This window comes from Oreochromis niloticus, linkage group LG11 (genome assembly GCF_001858045.2).
Source record: "Oreochromis niloticus isolate F11D_XX linkage group LG11, O_niloticus_UMD_NMBU, whole genome shotgun sequence".
Classification (NCBI taxonomy): Eukaryota; Metazoa; Chordata; class Actinopteri; order Cichliformes; family Cichlidae; genus Oreochromis; species Oreochromis niloticus.
The window spans coordinates 15,268,460-15,285,797 of record NC_031976.2 but is presented as its reverse complement, the minus strand read 5'-3'; the positions used below and the strand labels follow the sequence as shown (position 1 = coordinate 15,285,797).

Sequence of the window (17,338 nt, the reverse complement as noted above, 5' to 3'; positions counted from 1 at the left end):
TATACAACTTGCTACATTCACCTATTCACATACACATTCATACAATCTCCTTTTCTACATCTAAGTGCTTTCTGTCTAACATTCACACACACATTGATGAACACACTGGGAGCAACTTGGGTTAATACGAGACTCTGTCACAGTCACATAAAATCAAATGTATGTACTCGCCACTGCAGAAGGTTTCCCTATTTCCAAATGTTGTAATTATTACATGAAATAAGTATCACACGGTGAACTTGATATTTGAGAGGAAAAAAGCCTGTTAACTCAATATGAGGAAATAGTCACTGTTTACATGTATAGTGCACTTTAAACGTATTCATATGAATTTATTTGTGTTTTGATGGGAAAGCAAAAATTCTCTCTAAAACATCCCATAAACTTCAAAAACAAATAAATTCAAATAAAAACATCTTCACTGTGCAGAATGTTTGTCTGTTAAATCAAAGAGCTGCAGTCTGCCTGCTGAGAGTTACTAGGTGTATGATGTCACAACGGAACAGAACTACCCATATAGAGCAGAGGCTTCAGTCAGTTCACTGCCCTTCATTCGTGAGTGCACAACAGAAATCAGAGCTCGTTGTTTAAGTGTGTAAATATCGCATTTTGAAAGATTTTTTGGAAGAAACATCGTGAATACACTGACAAGCTTCAGGAAAACCATTGCTGTATTTGTTGGATCCAGCCAAGTGGTACAGCATCTTTTTACAAGAATGCAGCGCCAAAACCTGTCGCCAGTGTCTGAGAAAGATCAGCTGGGTTTAAACCCTGTCAAACTTCCACTAAAGGGAATGATCCAGGATGGTGCTGCACAAAACTGCAGCAGAAGCGCTGACAGCTCCTCCCCAACAAGGGAAAAAAGCAGAATCTGTGGAAAGAAATTTGTACTGAAAAGAAATTTCAGTCAGATTTCAACCAACTGCAGAAGCATCTCTGAGGCCTGCTCTTCAGAAAGAAAAAGGATGAAGAAAGACACAGACAAGAATGAATCAGCTGTGACACCACCAAGCATCCCAAAAAGCGCCTCTATCACAATGATCCGACTCAAAGGCAAGAAATTGAACAATACAGCCTCGAGTTTCCAGAATGATGCCAGATCCTCTGAAAGCAAAATGACGGAGAAAAAGACGACAGAGGAACAGAAAGTTAGAAACATTTGGATCATTGGCTCAAGCTACGTCAAAAGAGGAGAGTGCGGAGCAAGTCAGAAGTTTGGAGAGAATTTGGGACTTGATGCCAAAATCCAATGGTTTGGCAAAGGAGGGATGCGCTGGAGCGGCGTCCTTCCACGTTTTTATGAAGAGTTATCTACACGGAGCCCGCCTGACATATTGATTATCCACGCTGGGGGCAATGATTTAGGACTCACGTCTGCCCAACAACTTTCTGGTATAATGAAGATGGAATTGATGCAACTGCACAAAGAGTTCCCCTCAATGACGATTGCTTATTCCTGCATCAATCAGCGCCAAGTGTGGAGGTATGGAAGTCCATGGAAGATAAACAAGGACAGGGAGATTGTCAACCATACCATGAGAAAGGCTGCCCACTGCTTTGGAGGGGTGATTATTGAACATCCCTGTTTGAAATTTTTCGACAACACAATCTTTGTACCAGACGGAGTCCATTTCACAAAGAAAGGAAATGAACTGTTTGTGACCAGCATCCGCTCCACCATCAAGAACATTCTGCAGTCAATGCAGAGAAAACAGATTTGAGGCATCAACCTCTATAATCTGACTACACATATGAACCAGAATACTGAATAAATGCAAAGTCAAAAGAGCCGTGTGTAAAGACTCCTTTGCTTCCAGATTCTGAATAGAGATTAGAAAATGTTTGTGACAAAGACACATACACAGACAATCTCTCTCTCTCACATTCACACTCACACTACAAGAAGATTGTTGATTCATGTGTCAATTTTTTTATTCCATGTGCTGTATGTTTATTTTTTATTTTATTTTTTTAATGCAATAACTGAAATGACACAGATAGAAAAGAATAAATAAACAGATAAAAGATTCACATGAATAAGAGGAGGCTACAGAGATTTTTTAAAAGCTGTTTTTGGAAAAGCAAAATGTGTTTGGCTACTCTGACTGCAAAAGCTGCCAGAGAGGACAGGATGTAAAATAAAACTAAACCCCCCCCAAAAAACCTTTAAATCTAGGGTGTCAAACATAGGGCCTGCGGGCCAAAATCGGCCTGGCAAAGACTCCAATCTGTCCCACTTGATGGCTGGATGGATAATGCTTTTCTACTCTGCTACACCACTCAAATCACTTTCTACAACATTTCACATTCACATACACATTCATACAAACTCCTCTTCTTCATCTAAGTGCTTTCTGTCTAACATTCACACACACACTGATGAACACAGTGGGAGCAACTTGGGTTTAGTATCTTGTCCGAGGATCTTCAGACTGGAGCAGCCAGGGATTGAACCCCCACCCTTCCAACCAGTCGTTGATTTGTATGAATTACTCCGGGGCAGTTGTGGAGGAGGTGAGCCACAACCACCGTCAGGCAACAAATCACAAAGAACTGTGTTTTTGTGTTTCTTTGTCTGTGCTCATGCATGGTTTATGTGCAATAGCATGCATGTGTGATTGCATGGGTTTCTATGTGTCTGAATGTGTCTCATTACACTGTGTGGAACTTTAGAAATGAAAGGTGGATATCACATTTCTGTCATTTGACATTTAATTACATCCTTGTACCTTACATGTCTTCTCCAAGCTCTTGAATCAGGTGTTTTGGAATGGGGAAACACCTACAAACCTAAAACAATCCATCCTAAGGACCAAAATTTAGAACCACTCCTTTACCATTATTGCCTGAAGAAAAGTGACCTAACTGCACAATGTTGTCCTGAGGCAACATTGTGCAGTTAGGTCAATAAATCAAATCAGAATCTGTCTTATTCACATCGATGTAAAAGATGTTGTAGAAAGTATTTGACTTGCGTTTGTGCGAGTGTGTGTTAATTTGATCATCACTCAACTCTTGACATCAGTGTAATATCATTTTTTTTATTTTTAATTTGAAAAATAACTTACATAAATCTCTGTACTCAACCATACTTAACCAAGACATAGCCTTGGCATTAACACATTGCACCAAAAAGAGAAAATGAAAAGGCATTCAAAAGGATAAATAACATGTCTTTGTCATCATGAGGCATTTTTCCTCTTCCAAAAGAATCTATCAGTCTATTTGTGGTAGCTTGTTTACTCAAATTCTGACATCTAAAGGTATGTACAATGAAAATGAAAATATATACTGTAGCTTGTTAAAGCGACAAGGTTTTTCTCTGACATTAAAATGCATTATCTTCACGTGGAAAAGGAACAATGCCTCAATTCAGTTTCATTCAGACATACTGCAACTATAAGATTCATGTACTTCCCAGACACGAGAAGTATTGTTAATTACTAAAAATAGAAAATAAAAAATAAACTGGTCTTGGCTTTTAAATAAAACTAACAAAAATATAGTAAAGTAATTTCATTTTCATTAAAACAAGAAAAAAAAATTCTGTGGCAATATCCCTTATTATTTCAACTTGTGATTAGCTCATCTTCACAAACAGTGATGTAAAATTGAACCATGGCAACACGCATGTCGTGCATGTTTGCCGTCTCTTGATTCGGTATAGACCTCTTTGCTGTACCAGTACAGATTATTTTTGCATGTTCGTCAACAATACTGAAATAAAATACACTTGCAATCACAACTGTTTCGCCAGCCTCCATTAAATATAAAATATTTTCCTTGTCGTATTTTTTTTCTTCTTTTTTTTCCTCAAAAACCTGAAAGAAAATGTGACTTTGGGGTGGGGTGGAATGTTCTGTTAAAACTTCAATAAATGGCCCAGGAAGACCAAGAACTAATTTGCCATAGAGCTCAATTTAAGGTGAGGGAGAAAAGTAATGAAGTTGACATGCACTGTACAAGAAATTGCAAAAATTCCAAATATCATCTTTATCAAAACATGCTGAGTTACTGTAAGGTGTGCCCAAGCCATGTTGCAGAAAACCCTTTTCAACATGCTTGTTAAACAAATCCAAATCCAAAAGAAGGAGGAAAACAAACATAGTGAAACGATACAGTACTGTAAAGTAACCAACAGTCCTAAAATCTGGACGATGTCAGGGGACTGAACAATGGTCGCAATGAATAGTACGATGAGAAGTACCCTGGGACAAGGAAGAAAAAGAGAAACATGTACAATTTGCACATTATGTTTATCTTTATAAGGCATTAGCCTTTTACAATGAAATAAATCATTTACATTTATTTTCATTATCACTTTTTGTCACATAAACATTTTCTGTTAAATAATTCTTAAGTTCCCCTTTTCTGCATGTCTGCAAAATGCAGATTCATGAATGATCTAAAGAATGACAAACAATGTCTTTTTTTTCAGTCACGGTGTTGCATTCACTCCCCTTGAAAACCATGCACTAGTGAAAATTTTCTTTAAAAATAATATAAATTGTTGAAAATGGCTGATTCTGTTTATTTTTCATCTTTTTTTGCAAGTTACAGCCTCAAGAAAATAATTTTCTTTTTCTTTTTTTATTCAGCTAAATTTGTGTCCATGCAAAGAAACTAAAAAACAAGGGAAAAGAAAAATCATTTAATTTTCATACAATATATCAACAGAGAAAGAAATATGGTAAGATTGTACATCTTTTCATGGAGTTTGGATTGTTACTGTTTTTATTTATTTTTTTGGGTGGGGGGGGTGTTGAGGGCAGCCACTTTAAAGTGGCCTTTGATTAATCTTTTATGGTGCTTTACCAGTATGGGTTGATCGGGTAGATATATGTAGAGTATGCAGGGTTTTTCTTTTTGGGGTCTGTGGGAGTGTGGTTACAAGCTGGGACACACATCACCCAAAGTGATGGTCTCAAAAGCTCCATCTACACAGCTAGGTCTGTTGGCGTGGCGTGACCAAGCATCTGGTTAGAAACACTGTCACCCCCTTCAGATACAATTACACTGACATTTAGAGAAAAAAAGTAAATAAAAGAAATGAAAACGAAACAGGAAAAAAAATAAAATCAAGCAACACACAGATTTTTCATTCGAAAAGGGCTTCTGTAGAACTCATTCAGAGGTTCCCAGTGTTGACCCCCATGGCTTCGAATTGGATGAAAACCTGGAATTGACGGATTCCTCGTGCTAAGGAGTTCATTCCGGCTTCCTCCAAACAACAACACCTGGCAATCCCTGCTACCAGGCGCTCGCGATACGCTTTGCCACGTGCACAGTGTGCGCGACGTTTTTGCTCAAAACACAGGATCACGTTTGCACCCCTAGAAACAGGCTCAGAAGACACAACATCAAGCATGCAGTGTAACCGGGGGGGCGTGACCTGTAATCGCAACACTGGCTGCTACAACAACGCTATCAGTCCACACGCTGCTATGATCGAGAGAAACTGTCCAGTGAGGATTGGGAAGCTCTTCTTGTCAGTGGGGCCAGAGTAGGGTCCACCAGTGAGGACGGAGGAAAGAGCTTGTACCAGCCAATCACCATGTTGGACAGGTCCAGCTCATCTAACAGTATCTGAACTGCTCCCATGAATGATTTATGGTCCATACGTCCATAGTCACCCCATACGATGACCTGCAAAGAAGAACGAAAAAAACTTTAACTAAAAGATGGAACAAGTTTAGAAAGATAAATAAAGTGACCAGTCTAGTCAAAATTCAATTCAGTTTTATTTATTTAGCGCCAAATCACAACAATTCCCTCAAGGTGCTTTATATTGTAAGGTAAAGACCCTACAATAATACAGAGAAGACCCCAACAATCAGATGAACCCAAATACAGCTTATATAGCTCATTATATGAAAAAGCCAATCTGATGTGCAGAACAGTATCAGCTGTGTGTGCTGGCATTGAGGCCAGCAGACTGCAAGGAGAAATGCTAACTGTGACACTTTGTTGCAGTCTAAAGGAATAATATTCTTACCTGTAAAACCTTCCCTCCTGGACTCTCCTCAAACGGCAGTTGCTGCTGATAAAGAGGATCCAAGGTTTTTCTTGCTACTTTAGTTTTCTTTTTGGCTATGCAGACTCCGTTTTCCAAAAGGTAGACCTTTACATACGGTGCTGGAAATGAAGAAAGCGTAAAGGAGAGATGAGCTTTTGAAAGCTTTCCTTTTCTCTTTCCTCAACCAAGTCATGCTTACCTTTATTTACTCTGTGAATACCTTACATAGACGAGCACATTTAGTAGCTTTGATTACCTGGCAGTGCCTTGGAACCTGGTTTTCCCACAAGGCCACGGGCTCGGATGACCTCCACCTCCAGTGCACCTTTCTTCTCCGCCATGGAAATCTGGATGTCTCCTAAACAACCAACAAAACCGAAGATTTTAACTTGCCTGAAGTGAAGCTTCCATCATTTCAAGCTACAAATTTCTGTAAAAAAAAAGAAAAAAGAAAAAAAAGGGGGGGGTAACTGTCCTCACCCATAGGGGGAGTAGCCAATGTCTGTCGCCCAACCAGCTGAGCAGGGCCAAGACCATCCAGGAAGTCACTGAACTGGGCATCTGAGGACAGCCTCACACCAGGGAAGATGAGACTGAAACATTAACGAAGAAAAAAATAAACAAAAACACCAGGTGCTTATAGTTAGACTAAATCCTGATATAAGTTATCAAATTAAACTCTGAATTTTTCATATATATAAAAGCTGCTGTATCAGCTTTTTGATTGTCCGCAGAGCGTGAGTGCATGTCTCCTTACTTTCCCTCGGAGCTGTAGCTGTTCATGCTTCCATCTGTGGACTCCCTGCTGGCCTGCCGAGTCATCCTGCTTCTCATCTCCACCGCCAGGCCTGTCTCTGTGCTCCTCTGGATAGTGCTGCGCAACTTTTTACCTCCCGCTTCTGAACAAGTTTCACGCACGACACAAATGACAGAGAAGGAGAGAGAAGAATTGTCAGTCCACAACACTGAACCGGGGGGACGCGAGTTGCACGGCGAGAAGCATTCACGTGGATTATCACTGGCATACAAACGCTTTCATCGGCTCGTACAAAAATCTTTCCTCAGGAGAAAACAAAGCGCACCTCAGTGAATTCAAATTCTATACCAGAGCACTGCCGTCTCTTTAAAAAGATCGATATTAGGAACACTATGTGCAGCCTTCCTCCAGTCTGCGCCACCGACTGCCTATGGGGGACTTCTGGGAGCAAATTCACCTACAAACATCCACTGTCTATGCATCCCCACCCCTCCAACCTAAACCCACCATCCTGACTGATCCAAGAAGAAAGATGATTCTCTCCACACACACATATACACACACTTTTTATTTCCCATTTAAAAAGAGGTTGGCAAAAAGTTGTCTTTTACTTTCAGTAAGCCTAATATGCCGAGAAGCTGCTCAAGAGATTAAAATGAAGTCAAACATTATAGGTTAGTTCTAAAAACCTCCGTATGAGCTTTCTACATACACATGCAGCTGTGTTAAACTGAAAACACGTCCCTTTCTAAACATTTAATTGTGCACTGCTGCGGGGTGATCCAACCATCACTAAATGTTTTCATGCCTTTTGCAGGTATGGGATTTTTTTTTTCTTCTTCTGTGTAATCAAATGTAGCACTATGTTATTTCCCAGAGGTCAGAAAATCCCTGCAAAGCCTGATGAAGGTAATAACACAGAGGTACTATACACAAAGCTTCAGCTCATTACTACAGGGTGCAAAAACCGGCCGTTCACAGACCTTATGTAATTTCTCTTTAATATTTTGCAAGTTTGTGCAGATGAGTCATTTCTAGGCTACAGCAATCCTAATCCAGTTATAGGCCTTGCAGTCTTTACTCTCCTTCCTCTCTCCTTTGTTTGCTTTAGTAGAGGAGGAACTGAAGGTAAAAAAAAAGGATCATTTTGTGCCTCACACAGACATAAAACAGGCATGATGCTCTTCAGCCTTGAAATCTCAGTTATTCAGCTGGCCTCCGCCTCCTCTTCCTGCTCTTCACATTTTTTACAATAAGAGAAGCAGCCACAAAGGTCGTCTCTGACGTCTGTAGCAGACCTCCGCTGTCATTCAGTGGCCAGTCAGACGTTATCAACGAACGTTGAAAACACATGATTTATTAATGGTAATTCTCCTGCGCTTTTGACACAAGTTACAAGGCGCAGTCTTGGATTTATGCAGCTTTTGCACTACATTGAGCACTATGTGATCTTATCTGAGCACTTTAAATTCTGTTCCAATGCATTTCAAATAAACACTGTATGTATCTGCTCTAGAGACAAAAATATACAGAGGTGCATTAAAAAGCAGTAGCAGATAAGATAAAGATTAGACTGTTATAAGTGTATGTCGGAGAGGAAGCTACTTTTTACCGCGAAGCAGCAGAGGCCTCAAAACGAGACAAATTGGCTCATCTCCGTAAGTTTGCTGCCCTCAAATTGCGACCCTGCCAGTCAGGAAAAGACAGCGAGTCTAGGGAAGCTGCCAATGGTGGAAGTGTGAGTTTAAGTGATTGTGAAATTGTAGCTAAAAAAAAAAAGGGAGGAGTGGTGGGTAGAAGAATAGATCATGCTTACTGCAAATCTTCTTTTGTAAATACAACTGCAAATAGAACGAGAAGTGATTGTGAGGCTGAGCTATAAATACACACAGTAGGCGTTATGCTACCTTTTAGGAAATTTGAAGAGACAGTCAGAACAATGTTGTGGTTCTAAGCTAAAAAAAAAAAAGAAGCAGTACTTCCAACTAAATACTAAAGAGTGATTCATTCCAAATACAGAGTCCTTTGTTTTCATCCACAGAATCAGAGTCACAGTCATGTGGGGCAAATTAGATTTTTAGATCAGCGTGAGTGGCATTTGTAAGCAAACAGACCGGTTCCATTTTGACAACACCACCACTGGTGGCAGCAGCAACAACAGATGCAGAAAGAAGTGTGACTGGTCCACAACTAACTGATGATAAACTGACCACAGATGAAATCGCACATTAAGCTTTATGTCATCATATAACCAGATCATGCACAGTATGGACAGCCTTATAACACATTACACTTACTGAAATAGACTAATTGAGCTAATAACATTTCTGAACTTTCCAACGTCCCAGTTCTCCCCCATGCCAGTACCTCTGCATCTTCCCTCTAATCCTAAATCTATCTCCCCTCGCTCACCGCCATCTTTTAGTTAAGCCGCACTGTTTACCCCCCAGCAGGAAGCTTCGGCTGTGACATTTCCCCGCCTGTCATCTTACCTCCGTCCTCCTCATCAAAGGAGTTCATGCAGGGGAAATAGACAGCCAGCGCTTCGAATGATGCTGACAGGCTCATCTTGCTCTGGGAACACTGGATACGCATCCCAGGAGCCGGAGGAGAGGTATCGTTCCCCTGCCTGCCCATGGTGACCGGTGGCTGTCCTCCTCAATGCGGTGAATTCGATGCTCAAGGCGTCAGCTTTGCCCTTTCTGGCTGATAAAGCTTTAAATGTATCTCCAATCTAGTCTATTCGATGGATTCCTAAGGCTAGCAGTAGAAGATGCTCTGCTGTAACAGGAGAGGGATCTGGCATCTAGTCTGTCCCTAGATGCTCTGCTGACTGCATCCTACGTAGAGCTTTGGAAAAACGCTGCTTCAGTAGTCAAGTCTTGTGCTGTCTGGGTCTGACGTTCCTGCTGCACCTCTTTCTTCAGGGGGGGAGGGGAAAGCGCTGCATTGTGCTCCGCCAATCAGAGAGCCGGGCTGCTCAGGCGCACCTCGGCTGGCTCTGCGGGTGAACAAGCTCTACCCAGAGATACTGATCCCCCCCTCCTCCCTAACCCACTCCGTTTCTCAGCAGTACTTTTTTTCATACCCTTACTTTTGTCATTTGCTTTTTCATTTTTCTCTCTGCGCTTGTTCTTTTGTTCCCTTTGTTCCGTTGATCACTACTATTTTCCTTTTTTCTCCATCCTCTGCCTCCCACCCCTCCCTCTCCCCCGTTTTGTGCACACAGGCCAGTGAAAATAAGCTGCCATTAGGCCTGCCAACAGTCCTGCTACTTGATGAGAACGCACGAGCCACATGGCGATCACTCAAAGTTCACGTGCCAAACTCTGCTCCTTCACTTTGCTCTTTTCCACGGCCGTGATTTCACAGCTGTGTTGCGTTAGGAGGAGTTCTGTTTCTCACAGACAAGAAAGTCACCGAAAGGGAAAAACAACGTTAAAAGCTCGACCTGAAACCCTCTCGTCTGTTGTCCCTTTGTGGCACAGCCACGTTAAAAGAAAGTCTGTCTCTCTTCATCCATCACAAACTTTTAAACAGCCACAAAGACTCTTTGTTTGAATTAGAGCCTCACATTTCTAAATATTAACTTTTCTTTTTCTTCATTCCATTTCTGCCATTTGTGGACAGCCGGGGTCAGCTTATTTTAAACAGTCGAGAGCCAAGAGACTCAACAGCGTTGCTTGCTGAAAGGACTTCTTCACCGGTGGTCCTTCAAGTGCTCATGAATGTACCACCGGCATCGGGTGTGAGTGATACCGCAAAGTAAATGCACGACTTTCAGCCGAACCCCAGCTTCTCTGGTAGCTGTCACCACCGCATTCGGTTCAAGCATAAATCCAGAGAAAATGTTCTGCCCCGACATGCTGCCAGAAGTCCTGCTTTTTGTTCTCAATATGAATGTGACAGAATAGGCGCAGGACAAGACAATTATGGCGCTTTCTTTGCACCACCGTAAATATAGGAAGCTCCCTGTGGTGTTACTGCACAGGCAAAAGTTCCTCTCTCTGAGACACTGCAACCTACTTCCACGAAGGAGCCACTTAATGTCCATTTGCGGGTTTCATCTAGGTCAACACTGACAAAAACAACTCTTCACGTTTACCGCCACAGGGGGAATCGGAGAAGCGCGCACAGTTATAAAACAAACAGTTGATTTAATATGAACCACAAACTCGTTTAACTCATTTAAGGATCAGGTAAGTGCTTCTCTGAACTCAAACAGTGAGAATGTTTAAACTTTTATCAGTTAAAAGAAAACTTCTGATCTTTGCCCTCATGATGATGATGTAACTCTGTGTTTCTGATCGTTGATCCAGGCTCAGAATTCATCTTTCTCTGGTGGTCATTTTGCTGTATATCTAGCACTAAGAGAAGGCTGACATTTTTTTTTATTAAAGTGATTTTATAGCTATGAATTGGATGATGCTGAATGATTTTGGTCATCTCCTGTTAAGTTCTAAATCAGGGGGTGTCAAACATAAGGACCAGGAGCCTTAATCAGCCCAGCAGAGACTCTAAGCCAAGCCCACTCAATGGCTTTAGAAAATATGTTGGACGAAAGTTTTGGACTTTTAATTTTACGTTTTACAGCTTTTCCTTCTGATATAGACATGCCACACCAAAGTAATTCAATTACTGAATTACTTTCCTGTTTTTTCACAATCTGCTATAGAAAAATCTTATTTTCTACCTATTCCTTACAATTTTAGCCCAAAGAGTCATGTTGACAGACTTCTTTCATTTACTACAGCACCGTTAAATGTATAACACAAAGGGGAATTTTACTGGTCAGGTCTACTTAGGATCAAACTTGGCTTTACGTGGCCCACTATGTAAAATGAGTTTGAGTTTGATAAACTCAAAGCCAGCAGGTCAAAAACCTAATTAGTCTAATGACTAAGTTTATGAACAGATATGACTTCAAGTTGTTTAAATAAGTGGAGATATTGCTGGCATGTGACTAGAAATTTGTGTGATATGAACTTGATCTTTAATTTTTATCTTTTTAAGATAGCTGGAACTATGTTTTCTAAGTAGTTTAACTTAACTGAGGCCTCAGACGAACATGGCAACCTTCAATCACTGGGGAAAATCGTACTGATGGGCTGGCAAGTGGTTGCTTGAGGTTGTTGACTGTCTGTGGGTGAAGTCAGTCAGAAAGAGGATGCTTCACCTGTAATTTGTCTGGAAGACACAGACTTCAAAGACTCACTAAGTAACAATGGAGCTGCTTGGAAAAAGTGCAACACAAGCTAGAAATGGAGAACATTTGCCCATAAAGTAAAAGTTGTGCCTTATCACTGAAACCAACCCATTTCAAAAGATGAGACTTTTACTTTGAAGATAAACAGTCTCAGTTTCACCACTGCTTAATGAGTAGTTGGCAAGTAGTTTACAAGTTTGAAATCAGTTTCAAACAGATCAGGGAATATACGTATTTCCCTAGTCACTTACCACTCTTTAGGACAGGGTGACTGGGATTTCACAATCAATTTCATAGTAATGGCCAGCAATCTGTAGCAACCTCTGGCAACTTTTTATTCCTTAGCAACTGGTGATTAATGTGGCGGGGCGTGGTTTGTGATCCTGCTGCAGGTGCAATGGACGCACCTGCGCAGCATCTGCAATCACTCCTCGCCAGCTTAAAAGTCGGGACTCTGAATTAAGGTTGTTGTTATGTTGAGCTGGCAGCGGGAGAGCTGCAGCTCTGTGTGTCCAACATCCGCTGAAATAAACATGATTAAAATGCCACTGGGTCTGCCGTGTATGTTTACAGTTATCAAGCAGTCTCGATCCTTGTGCGATTGGGGCCTAAACTCCATATCTACCTTTGGTAAATTACTGTGGTTCAACTCCCTCCAATGTAAAGTAACTGGTCGGTTGCACTAATTTAAAGTACATTCTTTAACACAGACTGTAAGGATACCTGTGTGTCTGAATTCAGCTTTGCTTTGTCCATGTACAGCCACACAGAGTGGTTAGCAAACTTTTGGCCAAGGACTTAAATACAAAAAACTGCAGAAAATGTTTTAGCATTAACAATGATATATGGTCAGTGTATTTCACTCGTATGACCTGCTTAATTATATTAGCTGGTCCAAAAACAGGGGAAGCAATTTGTAAAGCGGCTTATACATTAAAACCCAGCTAGAGGAATATTTCTAAGGAAAGCACATTAGGACTGCTAATAGCAGAATGCTAATCACTGTTAACTCAACAGTAGCAATTGGTCACTCTATTCAATGACTTTTACTAACAGTAGTAAACAGAAGTAGACAGACTCTATAACAGGTCTGCTGTTTTATTGGCAATAAAACATGAATGTGTCTTGATGTCAGAGTGTAAATGTAAGAGAGTGTAAGTGCAAATATAAATGGAATGACTAAAAAAAATCTGTCATTCATGATTACTCCTTTAATTCAGTCACATGTTTTGGAGTGTGAGGTTCTCTGTAGATTCCTTTACAGTATCACCTTTAAGTATGATGCTAAATTCGTCACTAGGCTTCTCTGGTATGTTTCTGCTAGAGCAAAGAAACGTCATTAGAATTGTACTTGTTGACACTGTGAGGTAGACTGAAGCCAGGCACAGACAATATGGAACTACCAGAGCTGCAAAAAAATATAATAAGTGCCCTTACTCATTAACTGCTTAAGAGAAAGTGGTGATTCACGTCATGGCTTTGCCAAAACAATAACACCAGACCACAATAATTCTTCTCTCCTCCATAGATGGCTCCTGCGCACGTGTCTCCAGCAATGCATTAGACACGTGTGGATAACTTCAAATTTTGTATCTTGGGAACAGTTTATTATTATCTGTCCACCCACAACCAGTGACATAGTGAAAGAAAGAGGCATTGCAACAATTTTCACTTCACCTGACACGCACAGCAACTGGAGACAAAAATATGCTTAATTACAGTCAACATTAATCTGCTTAATGCAGCACGTGGATACATGCTCACAGACTGTGAAAACAGAGTTTGCATCAAGTACGAAAAGAAACTTTGAAACTTTCATTTGCTGGGTAATACAGATCGTGGTTAACAAAAAAAAGACTTCATCACAGATCAGAGCATTTTAAACACACTCAGCATTGTGTCTGTAGTAAGAGTGTAGTTAGAATCTAGGTCGCTTCACTAGACTTTTAGCTACTTTACCTCTTTATTAAAAACACGTGGCTGTAGTTACAAAGACCAGATTGCATGTTAGATGAATGACGTGCCGAGAGACTTCAGGAGCCAATATTGGCTGGCCTTTCTATTAAACGTTGAAGTGATCGGGGTGCCAGTTAAACAAGACGTCAGACCTTTAGCTCATGTGATTTAGAATTAAAGTATTTAGCACTCCTTCCTCTAAAGCATCTCCATCTTAGGTCATAAGCGTACTACTCTCTGATTTCACAACACTGTGACTAATGCTGGTTAACACTGAACATATCTTGCCTTGCTCTATACTATGACAAATCTGCCAGACAATGACCACACAACTGGAAATCACAAGCACCTCAGAAGGCAGGAATGTGAAGAATCTACAACAACATAGGAGCGTAATATCCCAGAAGTCCTTGTGTACGATCTGCCTGAGAGGTGGCGGGACTAACAGGCCTTCAGAAGTCTTGATGTGATTGATGAGCCCAGGCTAGGCCAAGCATCAGACAGCAACACTGACCCTGCACACTGTAAACAGAGCTTAATGGAGGGCTCTAACCCTTTCACTCACATGCATGGATGTAGGCAAACAGACACCAATAAGCGTGTGAATATGTACACAAGGATACACAAGTACAAGTGCAAAGGTAGATAAACACGCTTGCTACAAAAACAGCTTTCCCTCCTGTGTCTCAGTCAAATATAATGAGAAATGTGAAGCTATGTGCGATGTCCAATCTCACCTCACATTATGTTAAAGCTGCATCCACAATATCTTTGGCTGCTACACATAAAGACACAATCCTGACATGTACACGGTACAAAAAAACCCCAAAACAAATTTCTGGCTTTCTTTAGGTTCCTCTTTTTTAAAAATAGCATGACGCTGACATTGTCTGGACACAGTTGTTATGTCTGCACGCAAAGAAACAATTTACTGAAATATGAATACAGAAAGCCCAGTCAAACTTTAAACAAAGGGAAAACCTTAAATGGCTAAACACTTCATAAAAATGCATAACGCAATCAAAAGTGCACAAATAAAATAATGTTCCACCTCAAGTCGTTTACTACATATGAAAGGAGACTCCACTCACAAATGTGCACACAGTGTTTCCTGCCCTTTACTTTGCACCTTTGTAGAAGTTGTTAGGCTAAAAGCAATATTTAAAACAGGCTCTGCAGGTGACGATTGAACAGTTTGTCCCCTGGCTGCCTCCATCCACTCAGTGGTGCAAACACTGAAGCAACAACAGATGGAAAGCTCATGAGAGAGAGAGAGAGAGAGAGAGAGAGAGAAAGAGAAAGAGGATCCAAATACAACCTGATAGAAACTGCTGACATCACTTATGGTCACAACAAACTACTGTCATATGCAATATGTTTTTTAGATTGCGAAAATTGCAACAATTATATTACTACAGCTTATTTAACTCTCAGACTGAAAAAGGAAATAAGTTGCTTTAACCACTTTTATAAAACACAGAAGCATCACGCCCAAACTCTATGACTACCCTTACCGCAGTATTTTTCCAGTACATGTCTCATCAGACTTCCTCTCTGACTGACAGCTACAGAGTGGGACTCAACATTTAAAGAAAAAAAAACAATCAGAAGAGGAAGTATGGTATTTTTAGCAATGCCTAAAAATCTAAAAATGCATTGTGTAAGTTCTATTTTAGCTCTGCTCAGGCGGGAGGGAAGAATGTGCTGTGCTTGAACTGTGAGACGTGGCAGCACAAGTGTATTCTTAAACTGCGTCCAAGCTTCAGATTCAGGCAAGGGAGACATATGGCTGAGGAGTGTGAGTCACACCGCAGGTAAAAGCATCGTGCAGCTGATGGAGCAGGGAATGGGCAGAAGATGAGTCAACGGCTTTAAACCTGAGCTCACTGAGATGCTGCCTGAAGACAAATAATCTTTGACTCAAATATATAACATAGCAGTCATGTGAATGGGTGAGTGCACCCAAACTTTTGACTGATACTGTTTATTTAGAGCACTCAGCATGTAGGTTTTTTTGGGTTTTTTTAAAGAAGTTGTAAAATCATGTGTACTTTCATCCTTAAAGGATCACTGTGTGTTTGTAGTCTACTCAAAGCAGAAAATCACTGAAAGTGATAATGAAATTTAAAAGAAATAAAATTGAATTGAAAAGCTTCTGTTGTGTAGATTCTTTATTGTTCAAGGTTAAAACATTTTGAAATAACTCACTAATTTCCTGAAGCTTAATAGCTTAATAGTCTAGCATTGGCAGCTCTTCATATTTTCTTTAGATCACAGCTAAATTATGCAACGCATAAACAGCACAACAAGTGGCGGGAATGAGAATCAGCACTGGTCCATCTACGCCCCCAACCTCACCTATGGTCACAGGCTTTGGGTAGTGACCGAAAGAGGGAGAGCGAGAGATAAAAGTGGTGGAAATGAGCTTTCTCCAAAGGGTGGCCTTTTCCTTAGAGATCGGGTGAGGAGTTCGGCTATCCGGGAGGGGCTCAGAGTAGAGCCGCTACTCCTCGACATCGAAAGGACTGAGTTGAGATGGTTCGGGCAACTGACAAGGATCCCTACTGGGTGAGGTGTTCTGGACACGTCCCAATGGGGGGGAGACAATGGGGCACACCCAGGACACATTGGAGAGATTATATGTCTCGACTGGCCTGGGAATGCCTTTGTGTTCCGAGTGGACAAACTGGAGGAGGTGGCTGGGGAGAGGGAAGTCTGGGCTTCTCTCCTTAGGCTTCTGCCCCCGCGTCCCGGCCTCAGATAAGCAGGAGAAAGTGGATGGATGGATGAATAAAGAGCATATTAAGAAAAAAAACATCTTCAAAACAAGAACATTGGTTAATATCTTCAAAACAAGAACATTGGCTGATAGCTTAGTAAGGACAAATACACTGTCTGCTGGGAGAGACACCATGTCCTGCACGCGCTCAGTGTGAAAACAATCTGTTTAGTCCGCCACCTCGGAAATTCACATCACAGCTTATGAATAAACAATATGACTGAGTGATCATTTACAGTCAGAACACCCCAACCCCCACCACACACACACACACACACACACAAAGAGCATATACTTGTCTTAGCTGATATCTGTGCACTCTTAAACTGTTTTTCAGACATTAACTTTAGACAATCTCAGGAGAAAGGGGTCAGGATTATGTCCATAGTTGTTCTTTTGCATATGAAATAGTCCCCTTCGCATTTGTTTGTGTTACCATAAATACTCTGCATTGGTTGAAGTAGCTGCCTGGAAGGAGCGTGCAGCAGGCAGGCCACAGGATGCCCACTTCTTAGCAATGAATAAACCAGACAGGTATTAGCTGTTCACACATCAACAGCTGGCAGCTTGGGAACTGGCAGGTTAAAGACCAGCTTGTGTGTGATCCAGCTGTGCAGGAGGTTT

The 17,338-nt window shown here is 41.1% G+C and overlaps 1 protein-coding gene across 1 annotated transcript in view; it reads right to left on the bottom strand.

Annotated features, from left to right (window-relative positions):
* Nucleotides 1–3,021: 3,021 nt before the first annotated feature.
* rims2a (regulating synaptic membrane exocytosis 2a) overlaps nt 3,022–17,338 on the bottom strand; it is a 95,001-nt gene continuing 80,684 nt past the window's right edge. The window contains 5 exon segments of the mRNA XM_025911448.1: nt 3,022–5,646; nt 5,996–6,135; nt 6,273–6,374; nt 6,497–6,609; nt 6,774–6,915. Of these exon segments, the coding sequence (XP_025767233.1) occupies nt 5,443–5,646; nt 5,996–6,135; nt 6,273–6,374; nt 6,497–6,609; nt 6,774–6,915 (701 nt within the window). The 3' untranslated portion in view covers nt 3,022–5,442.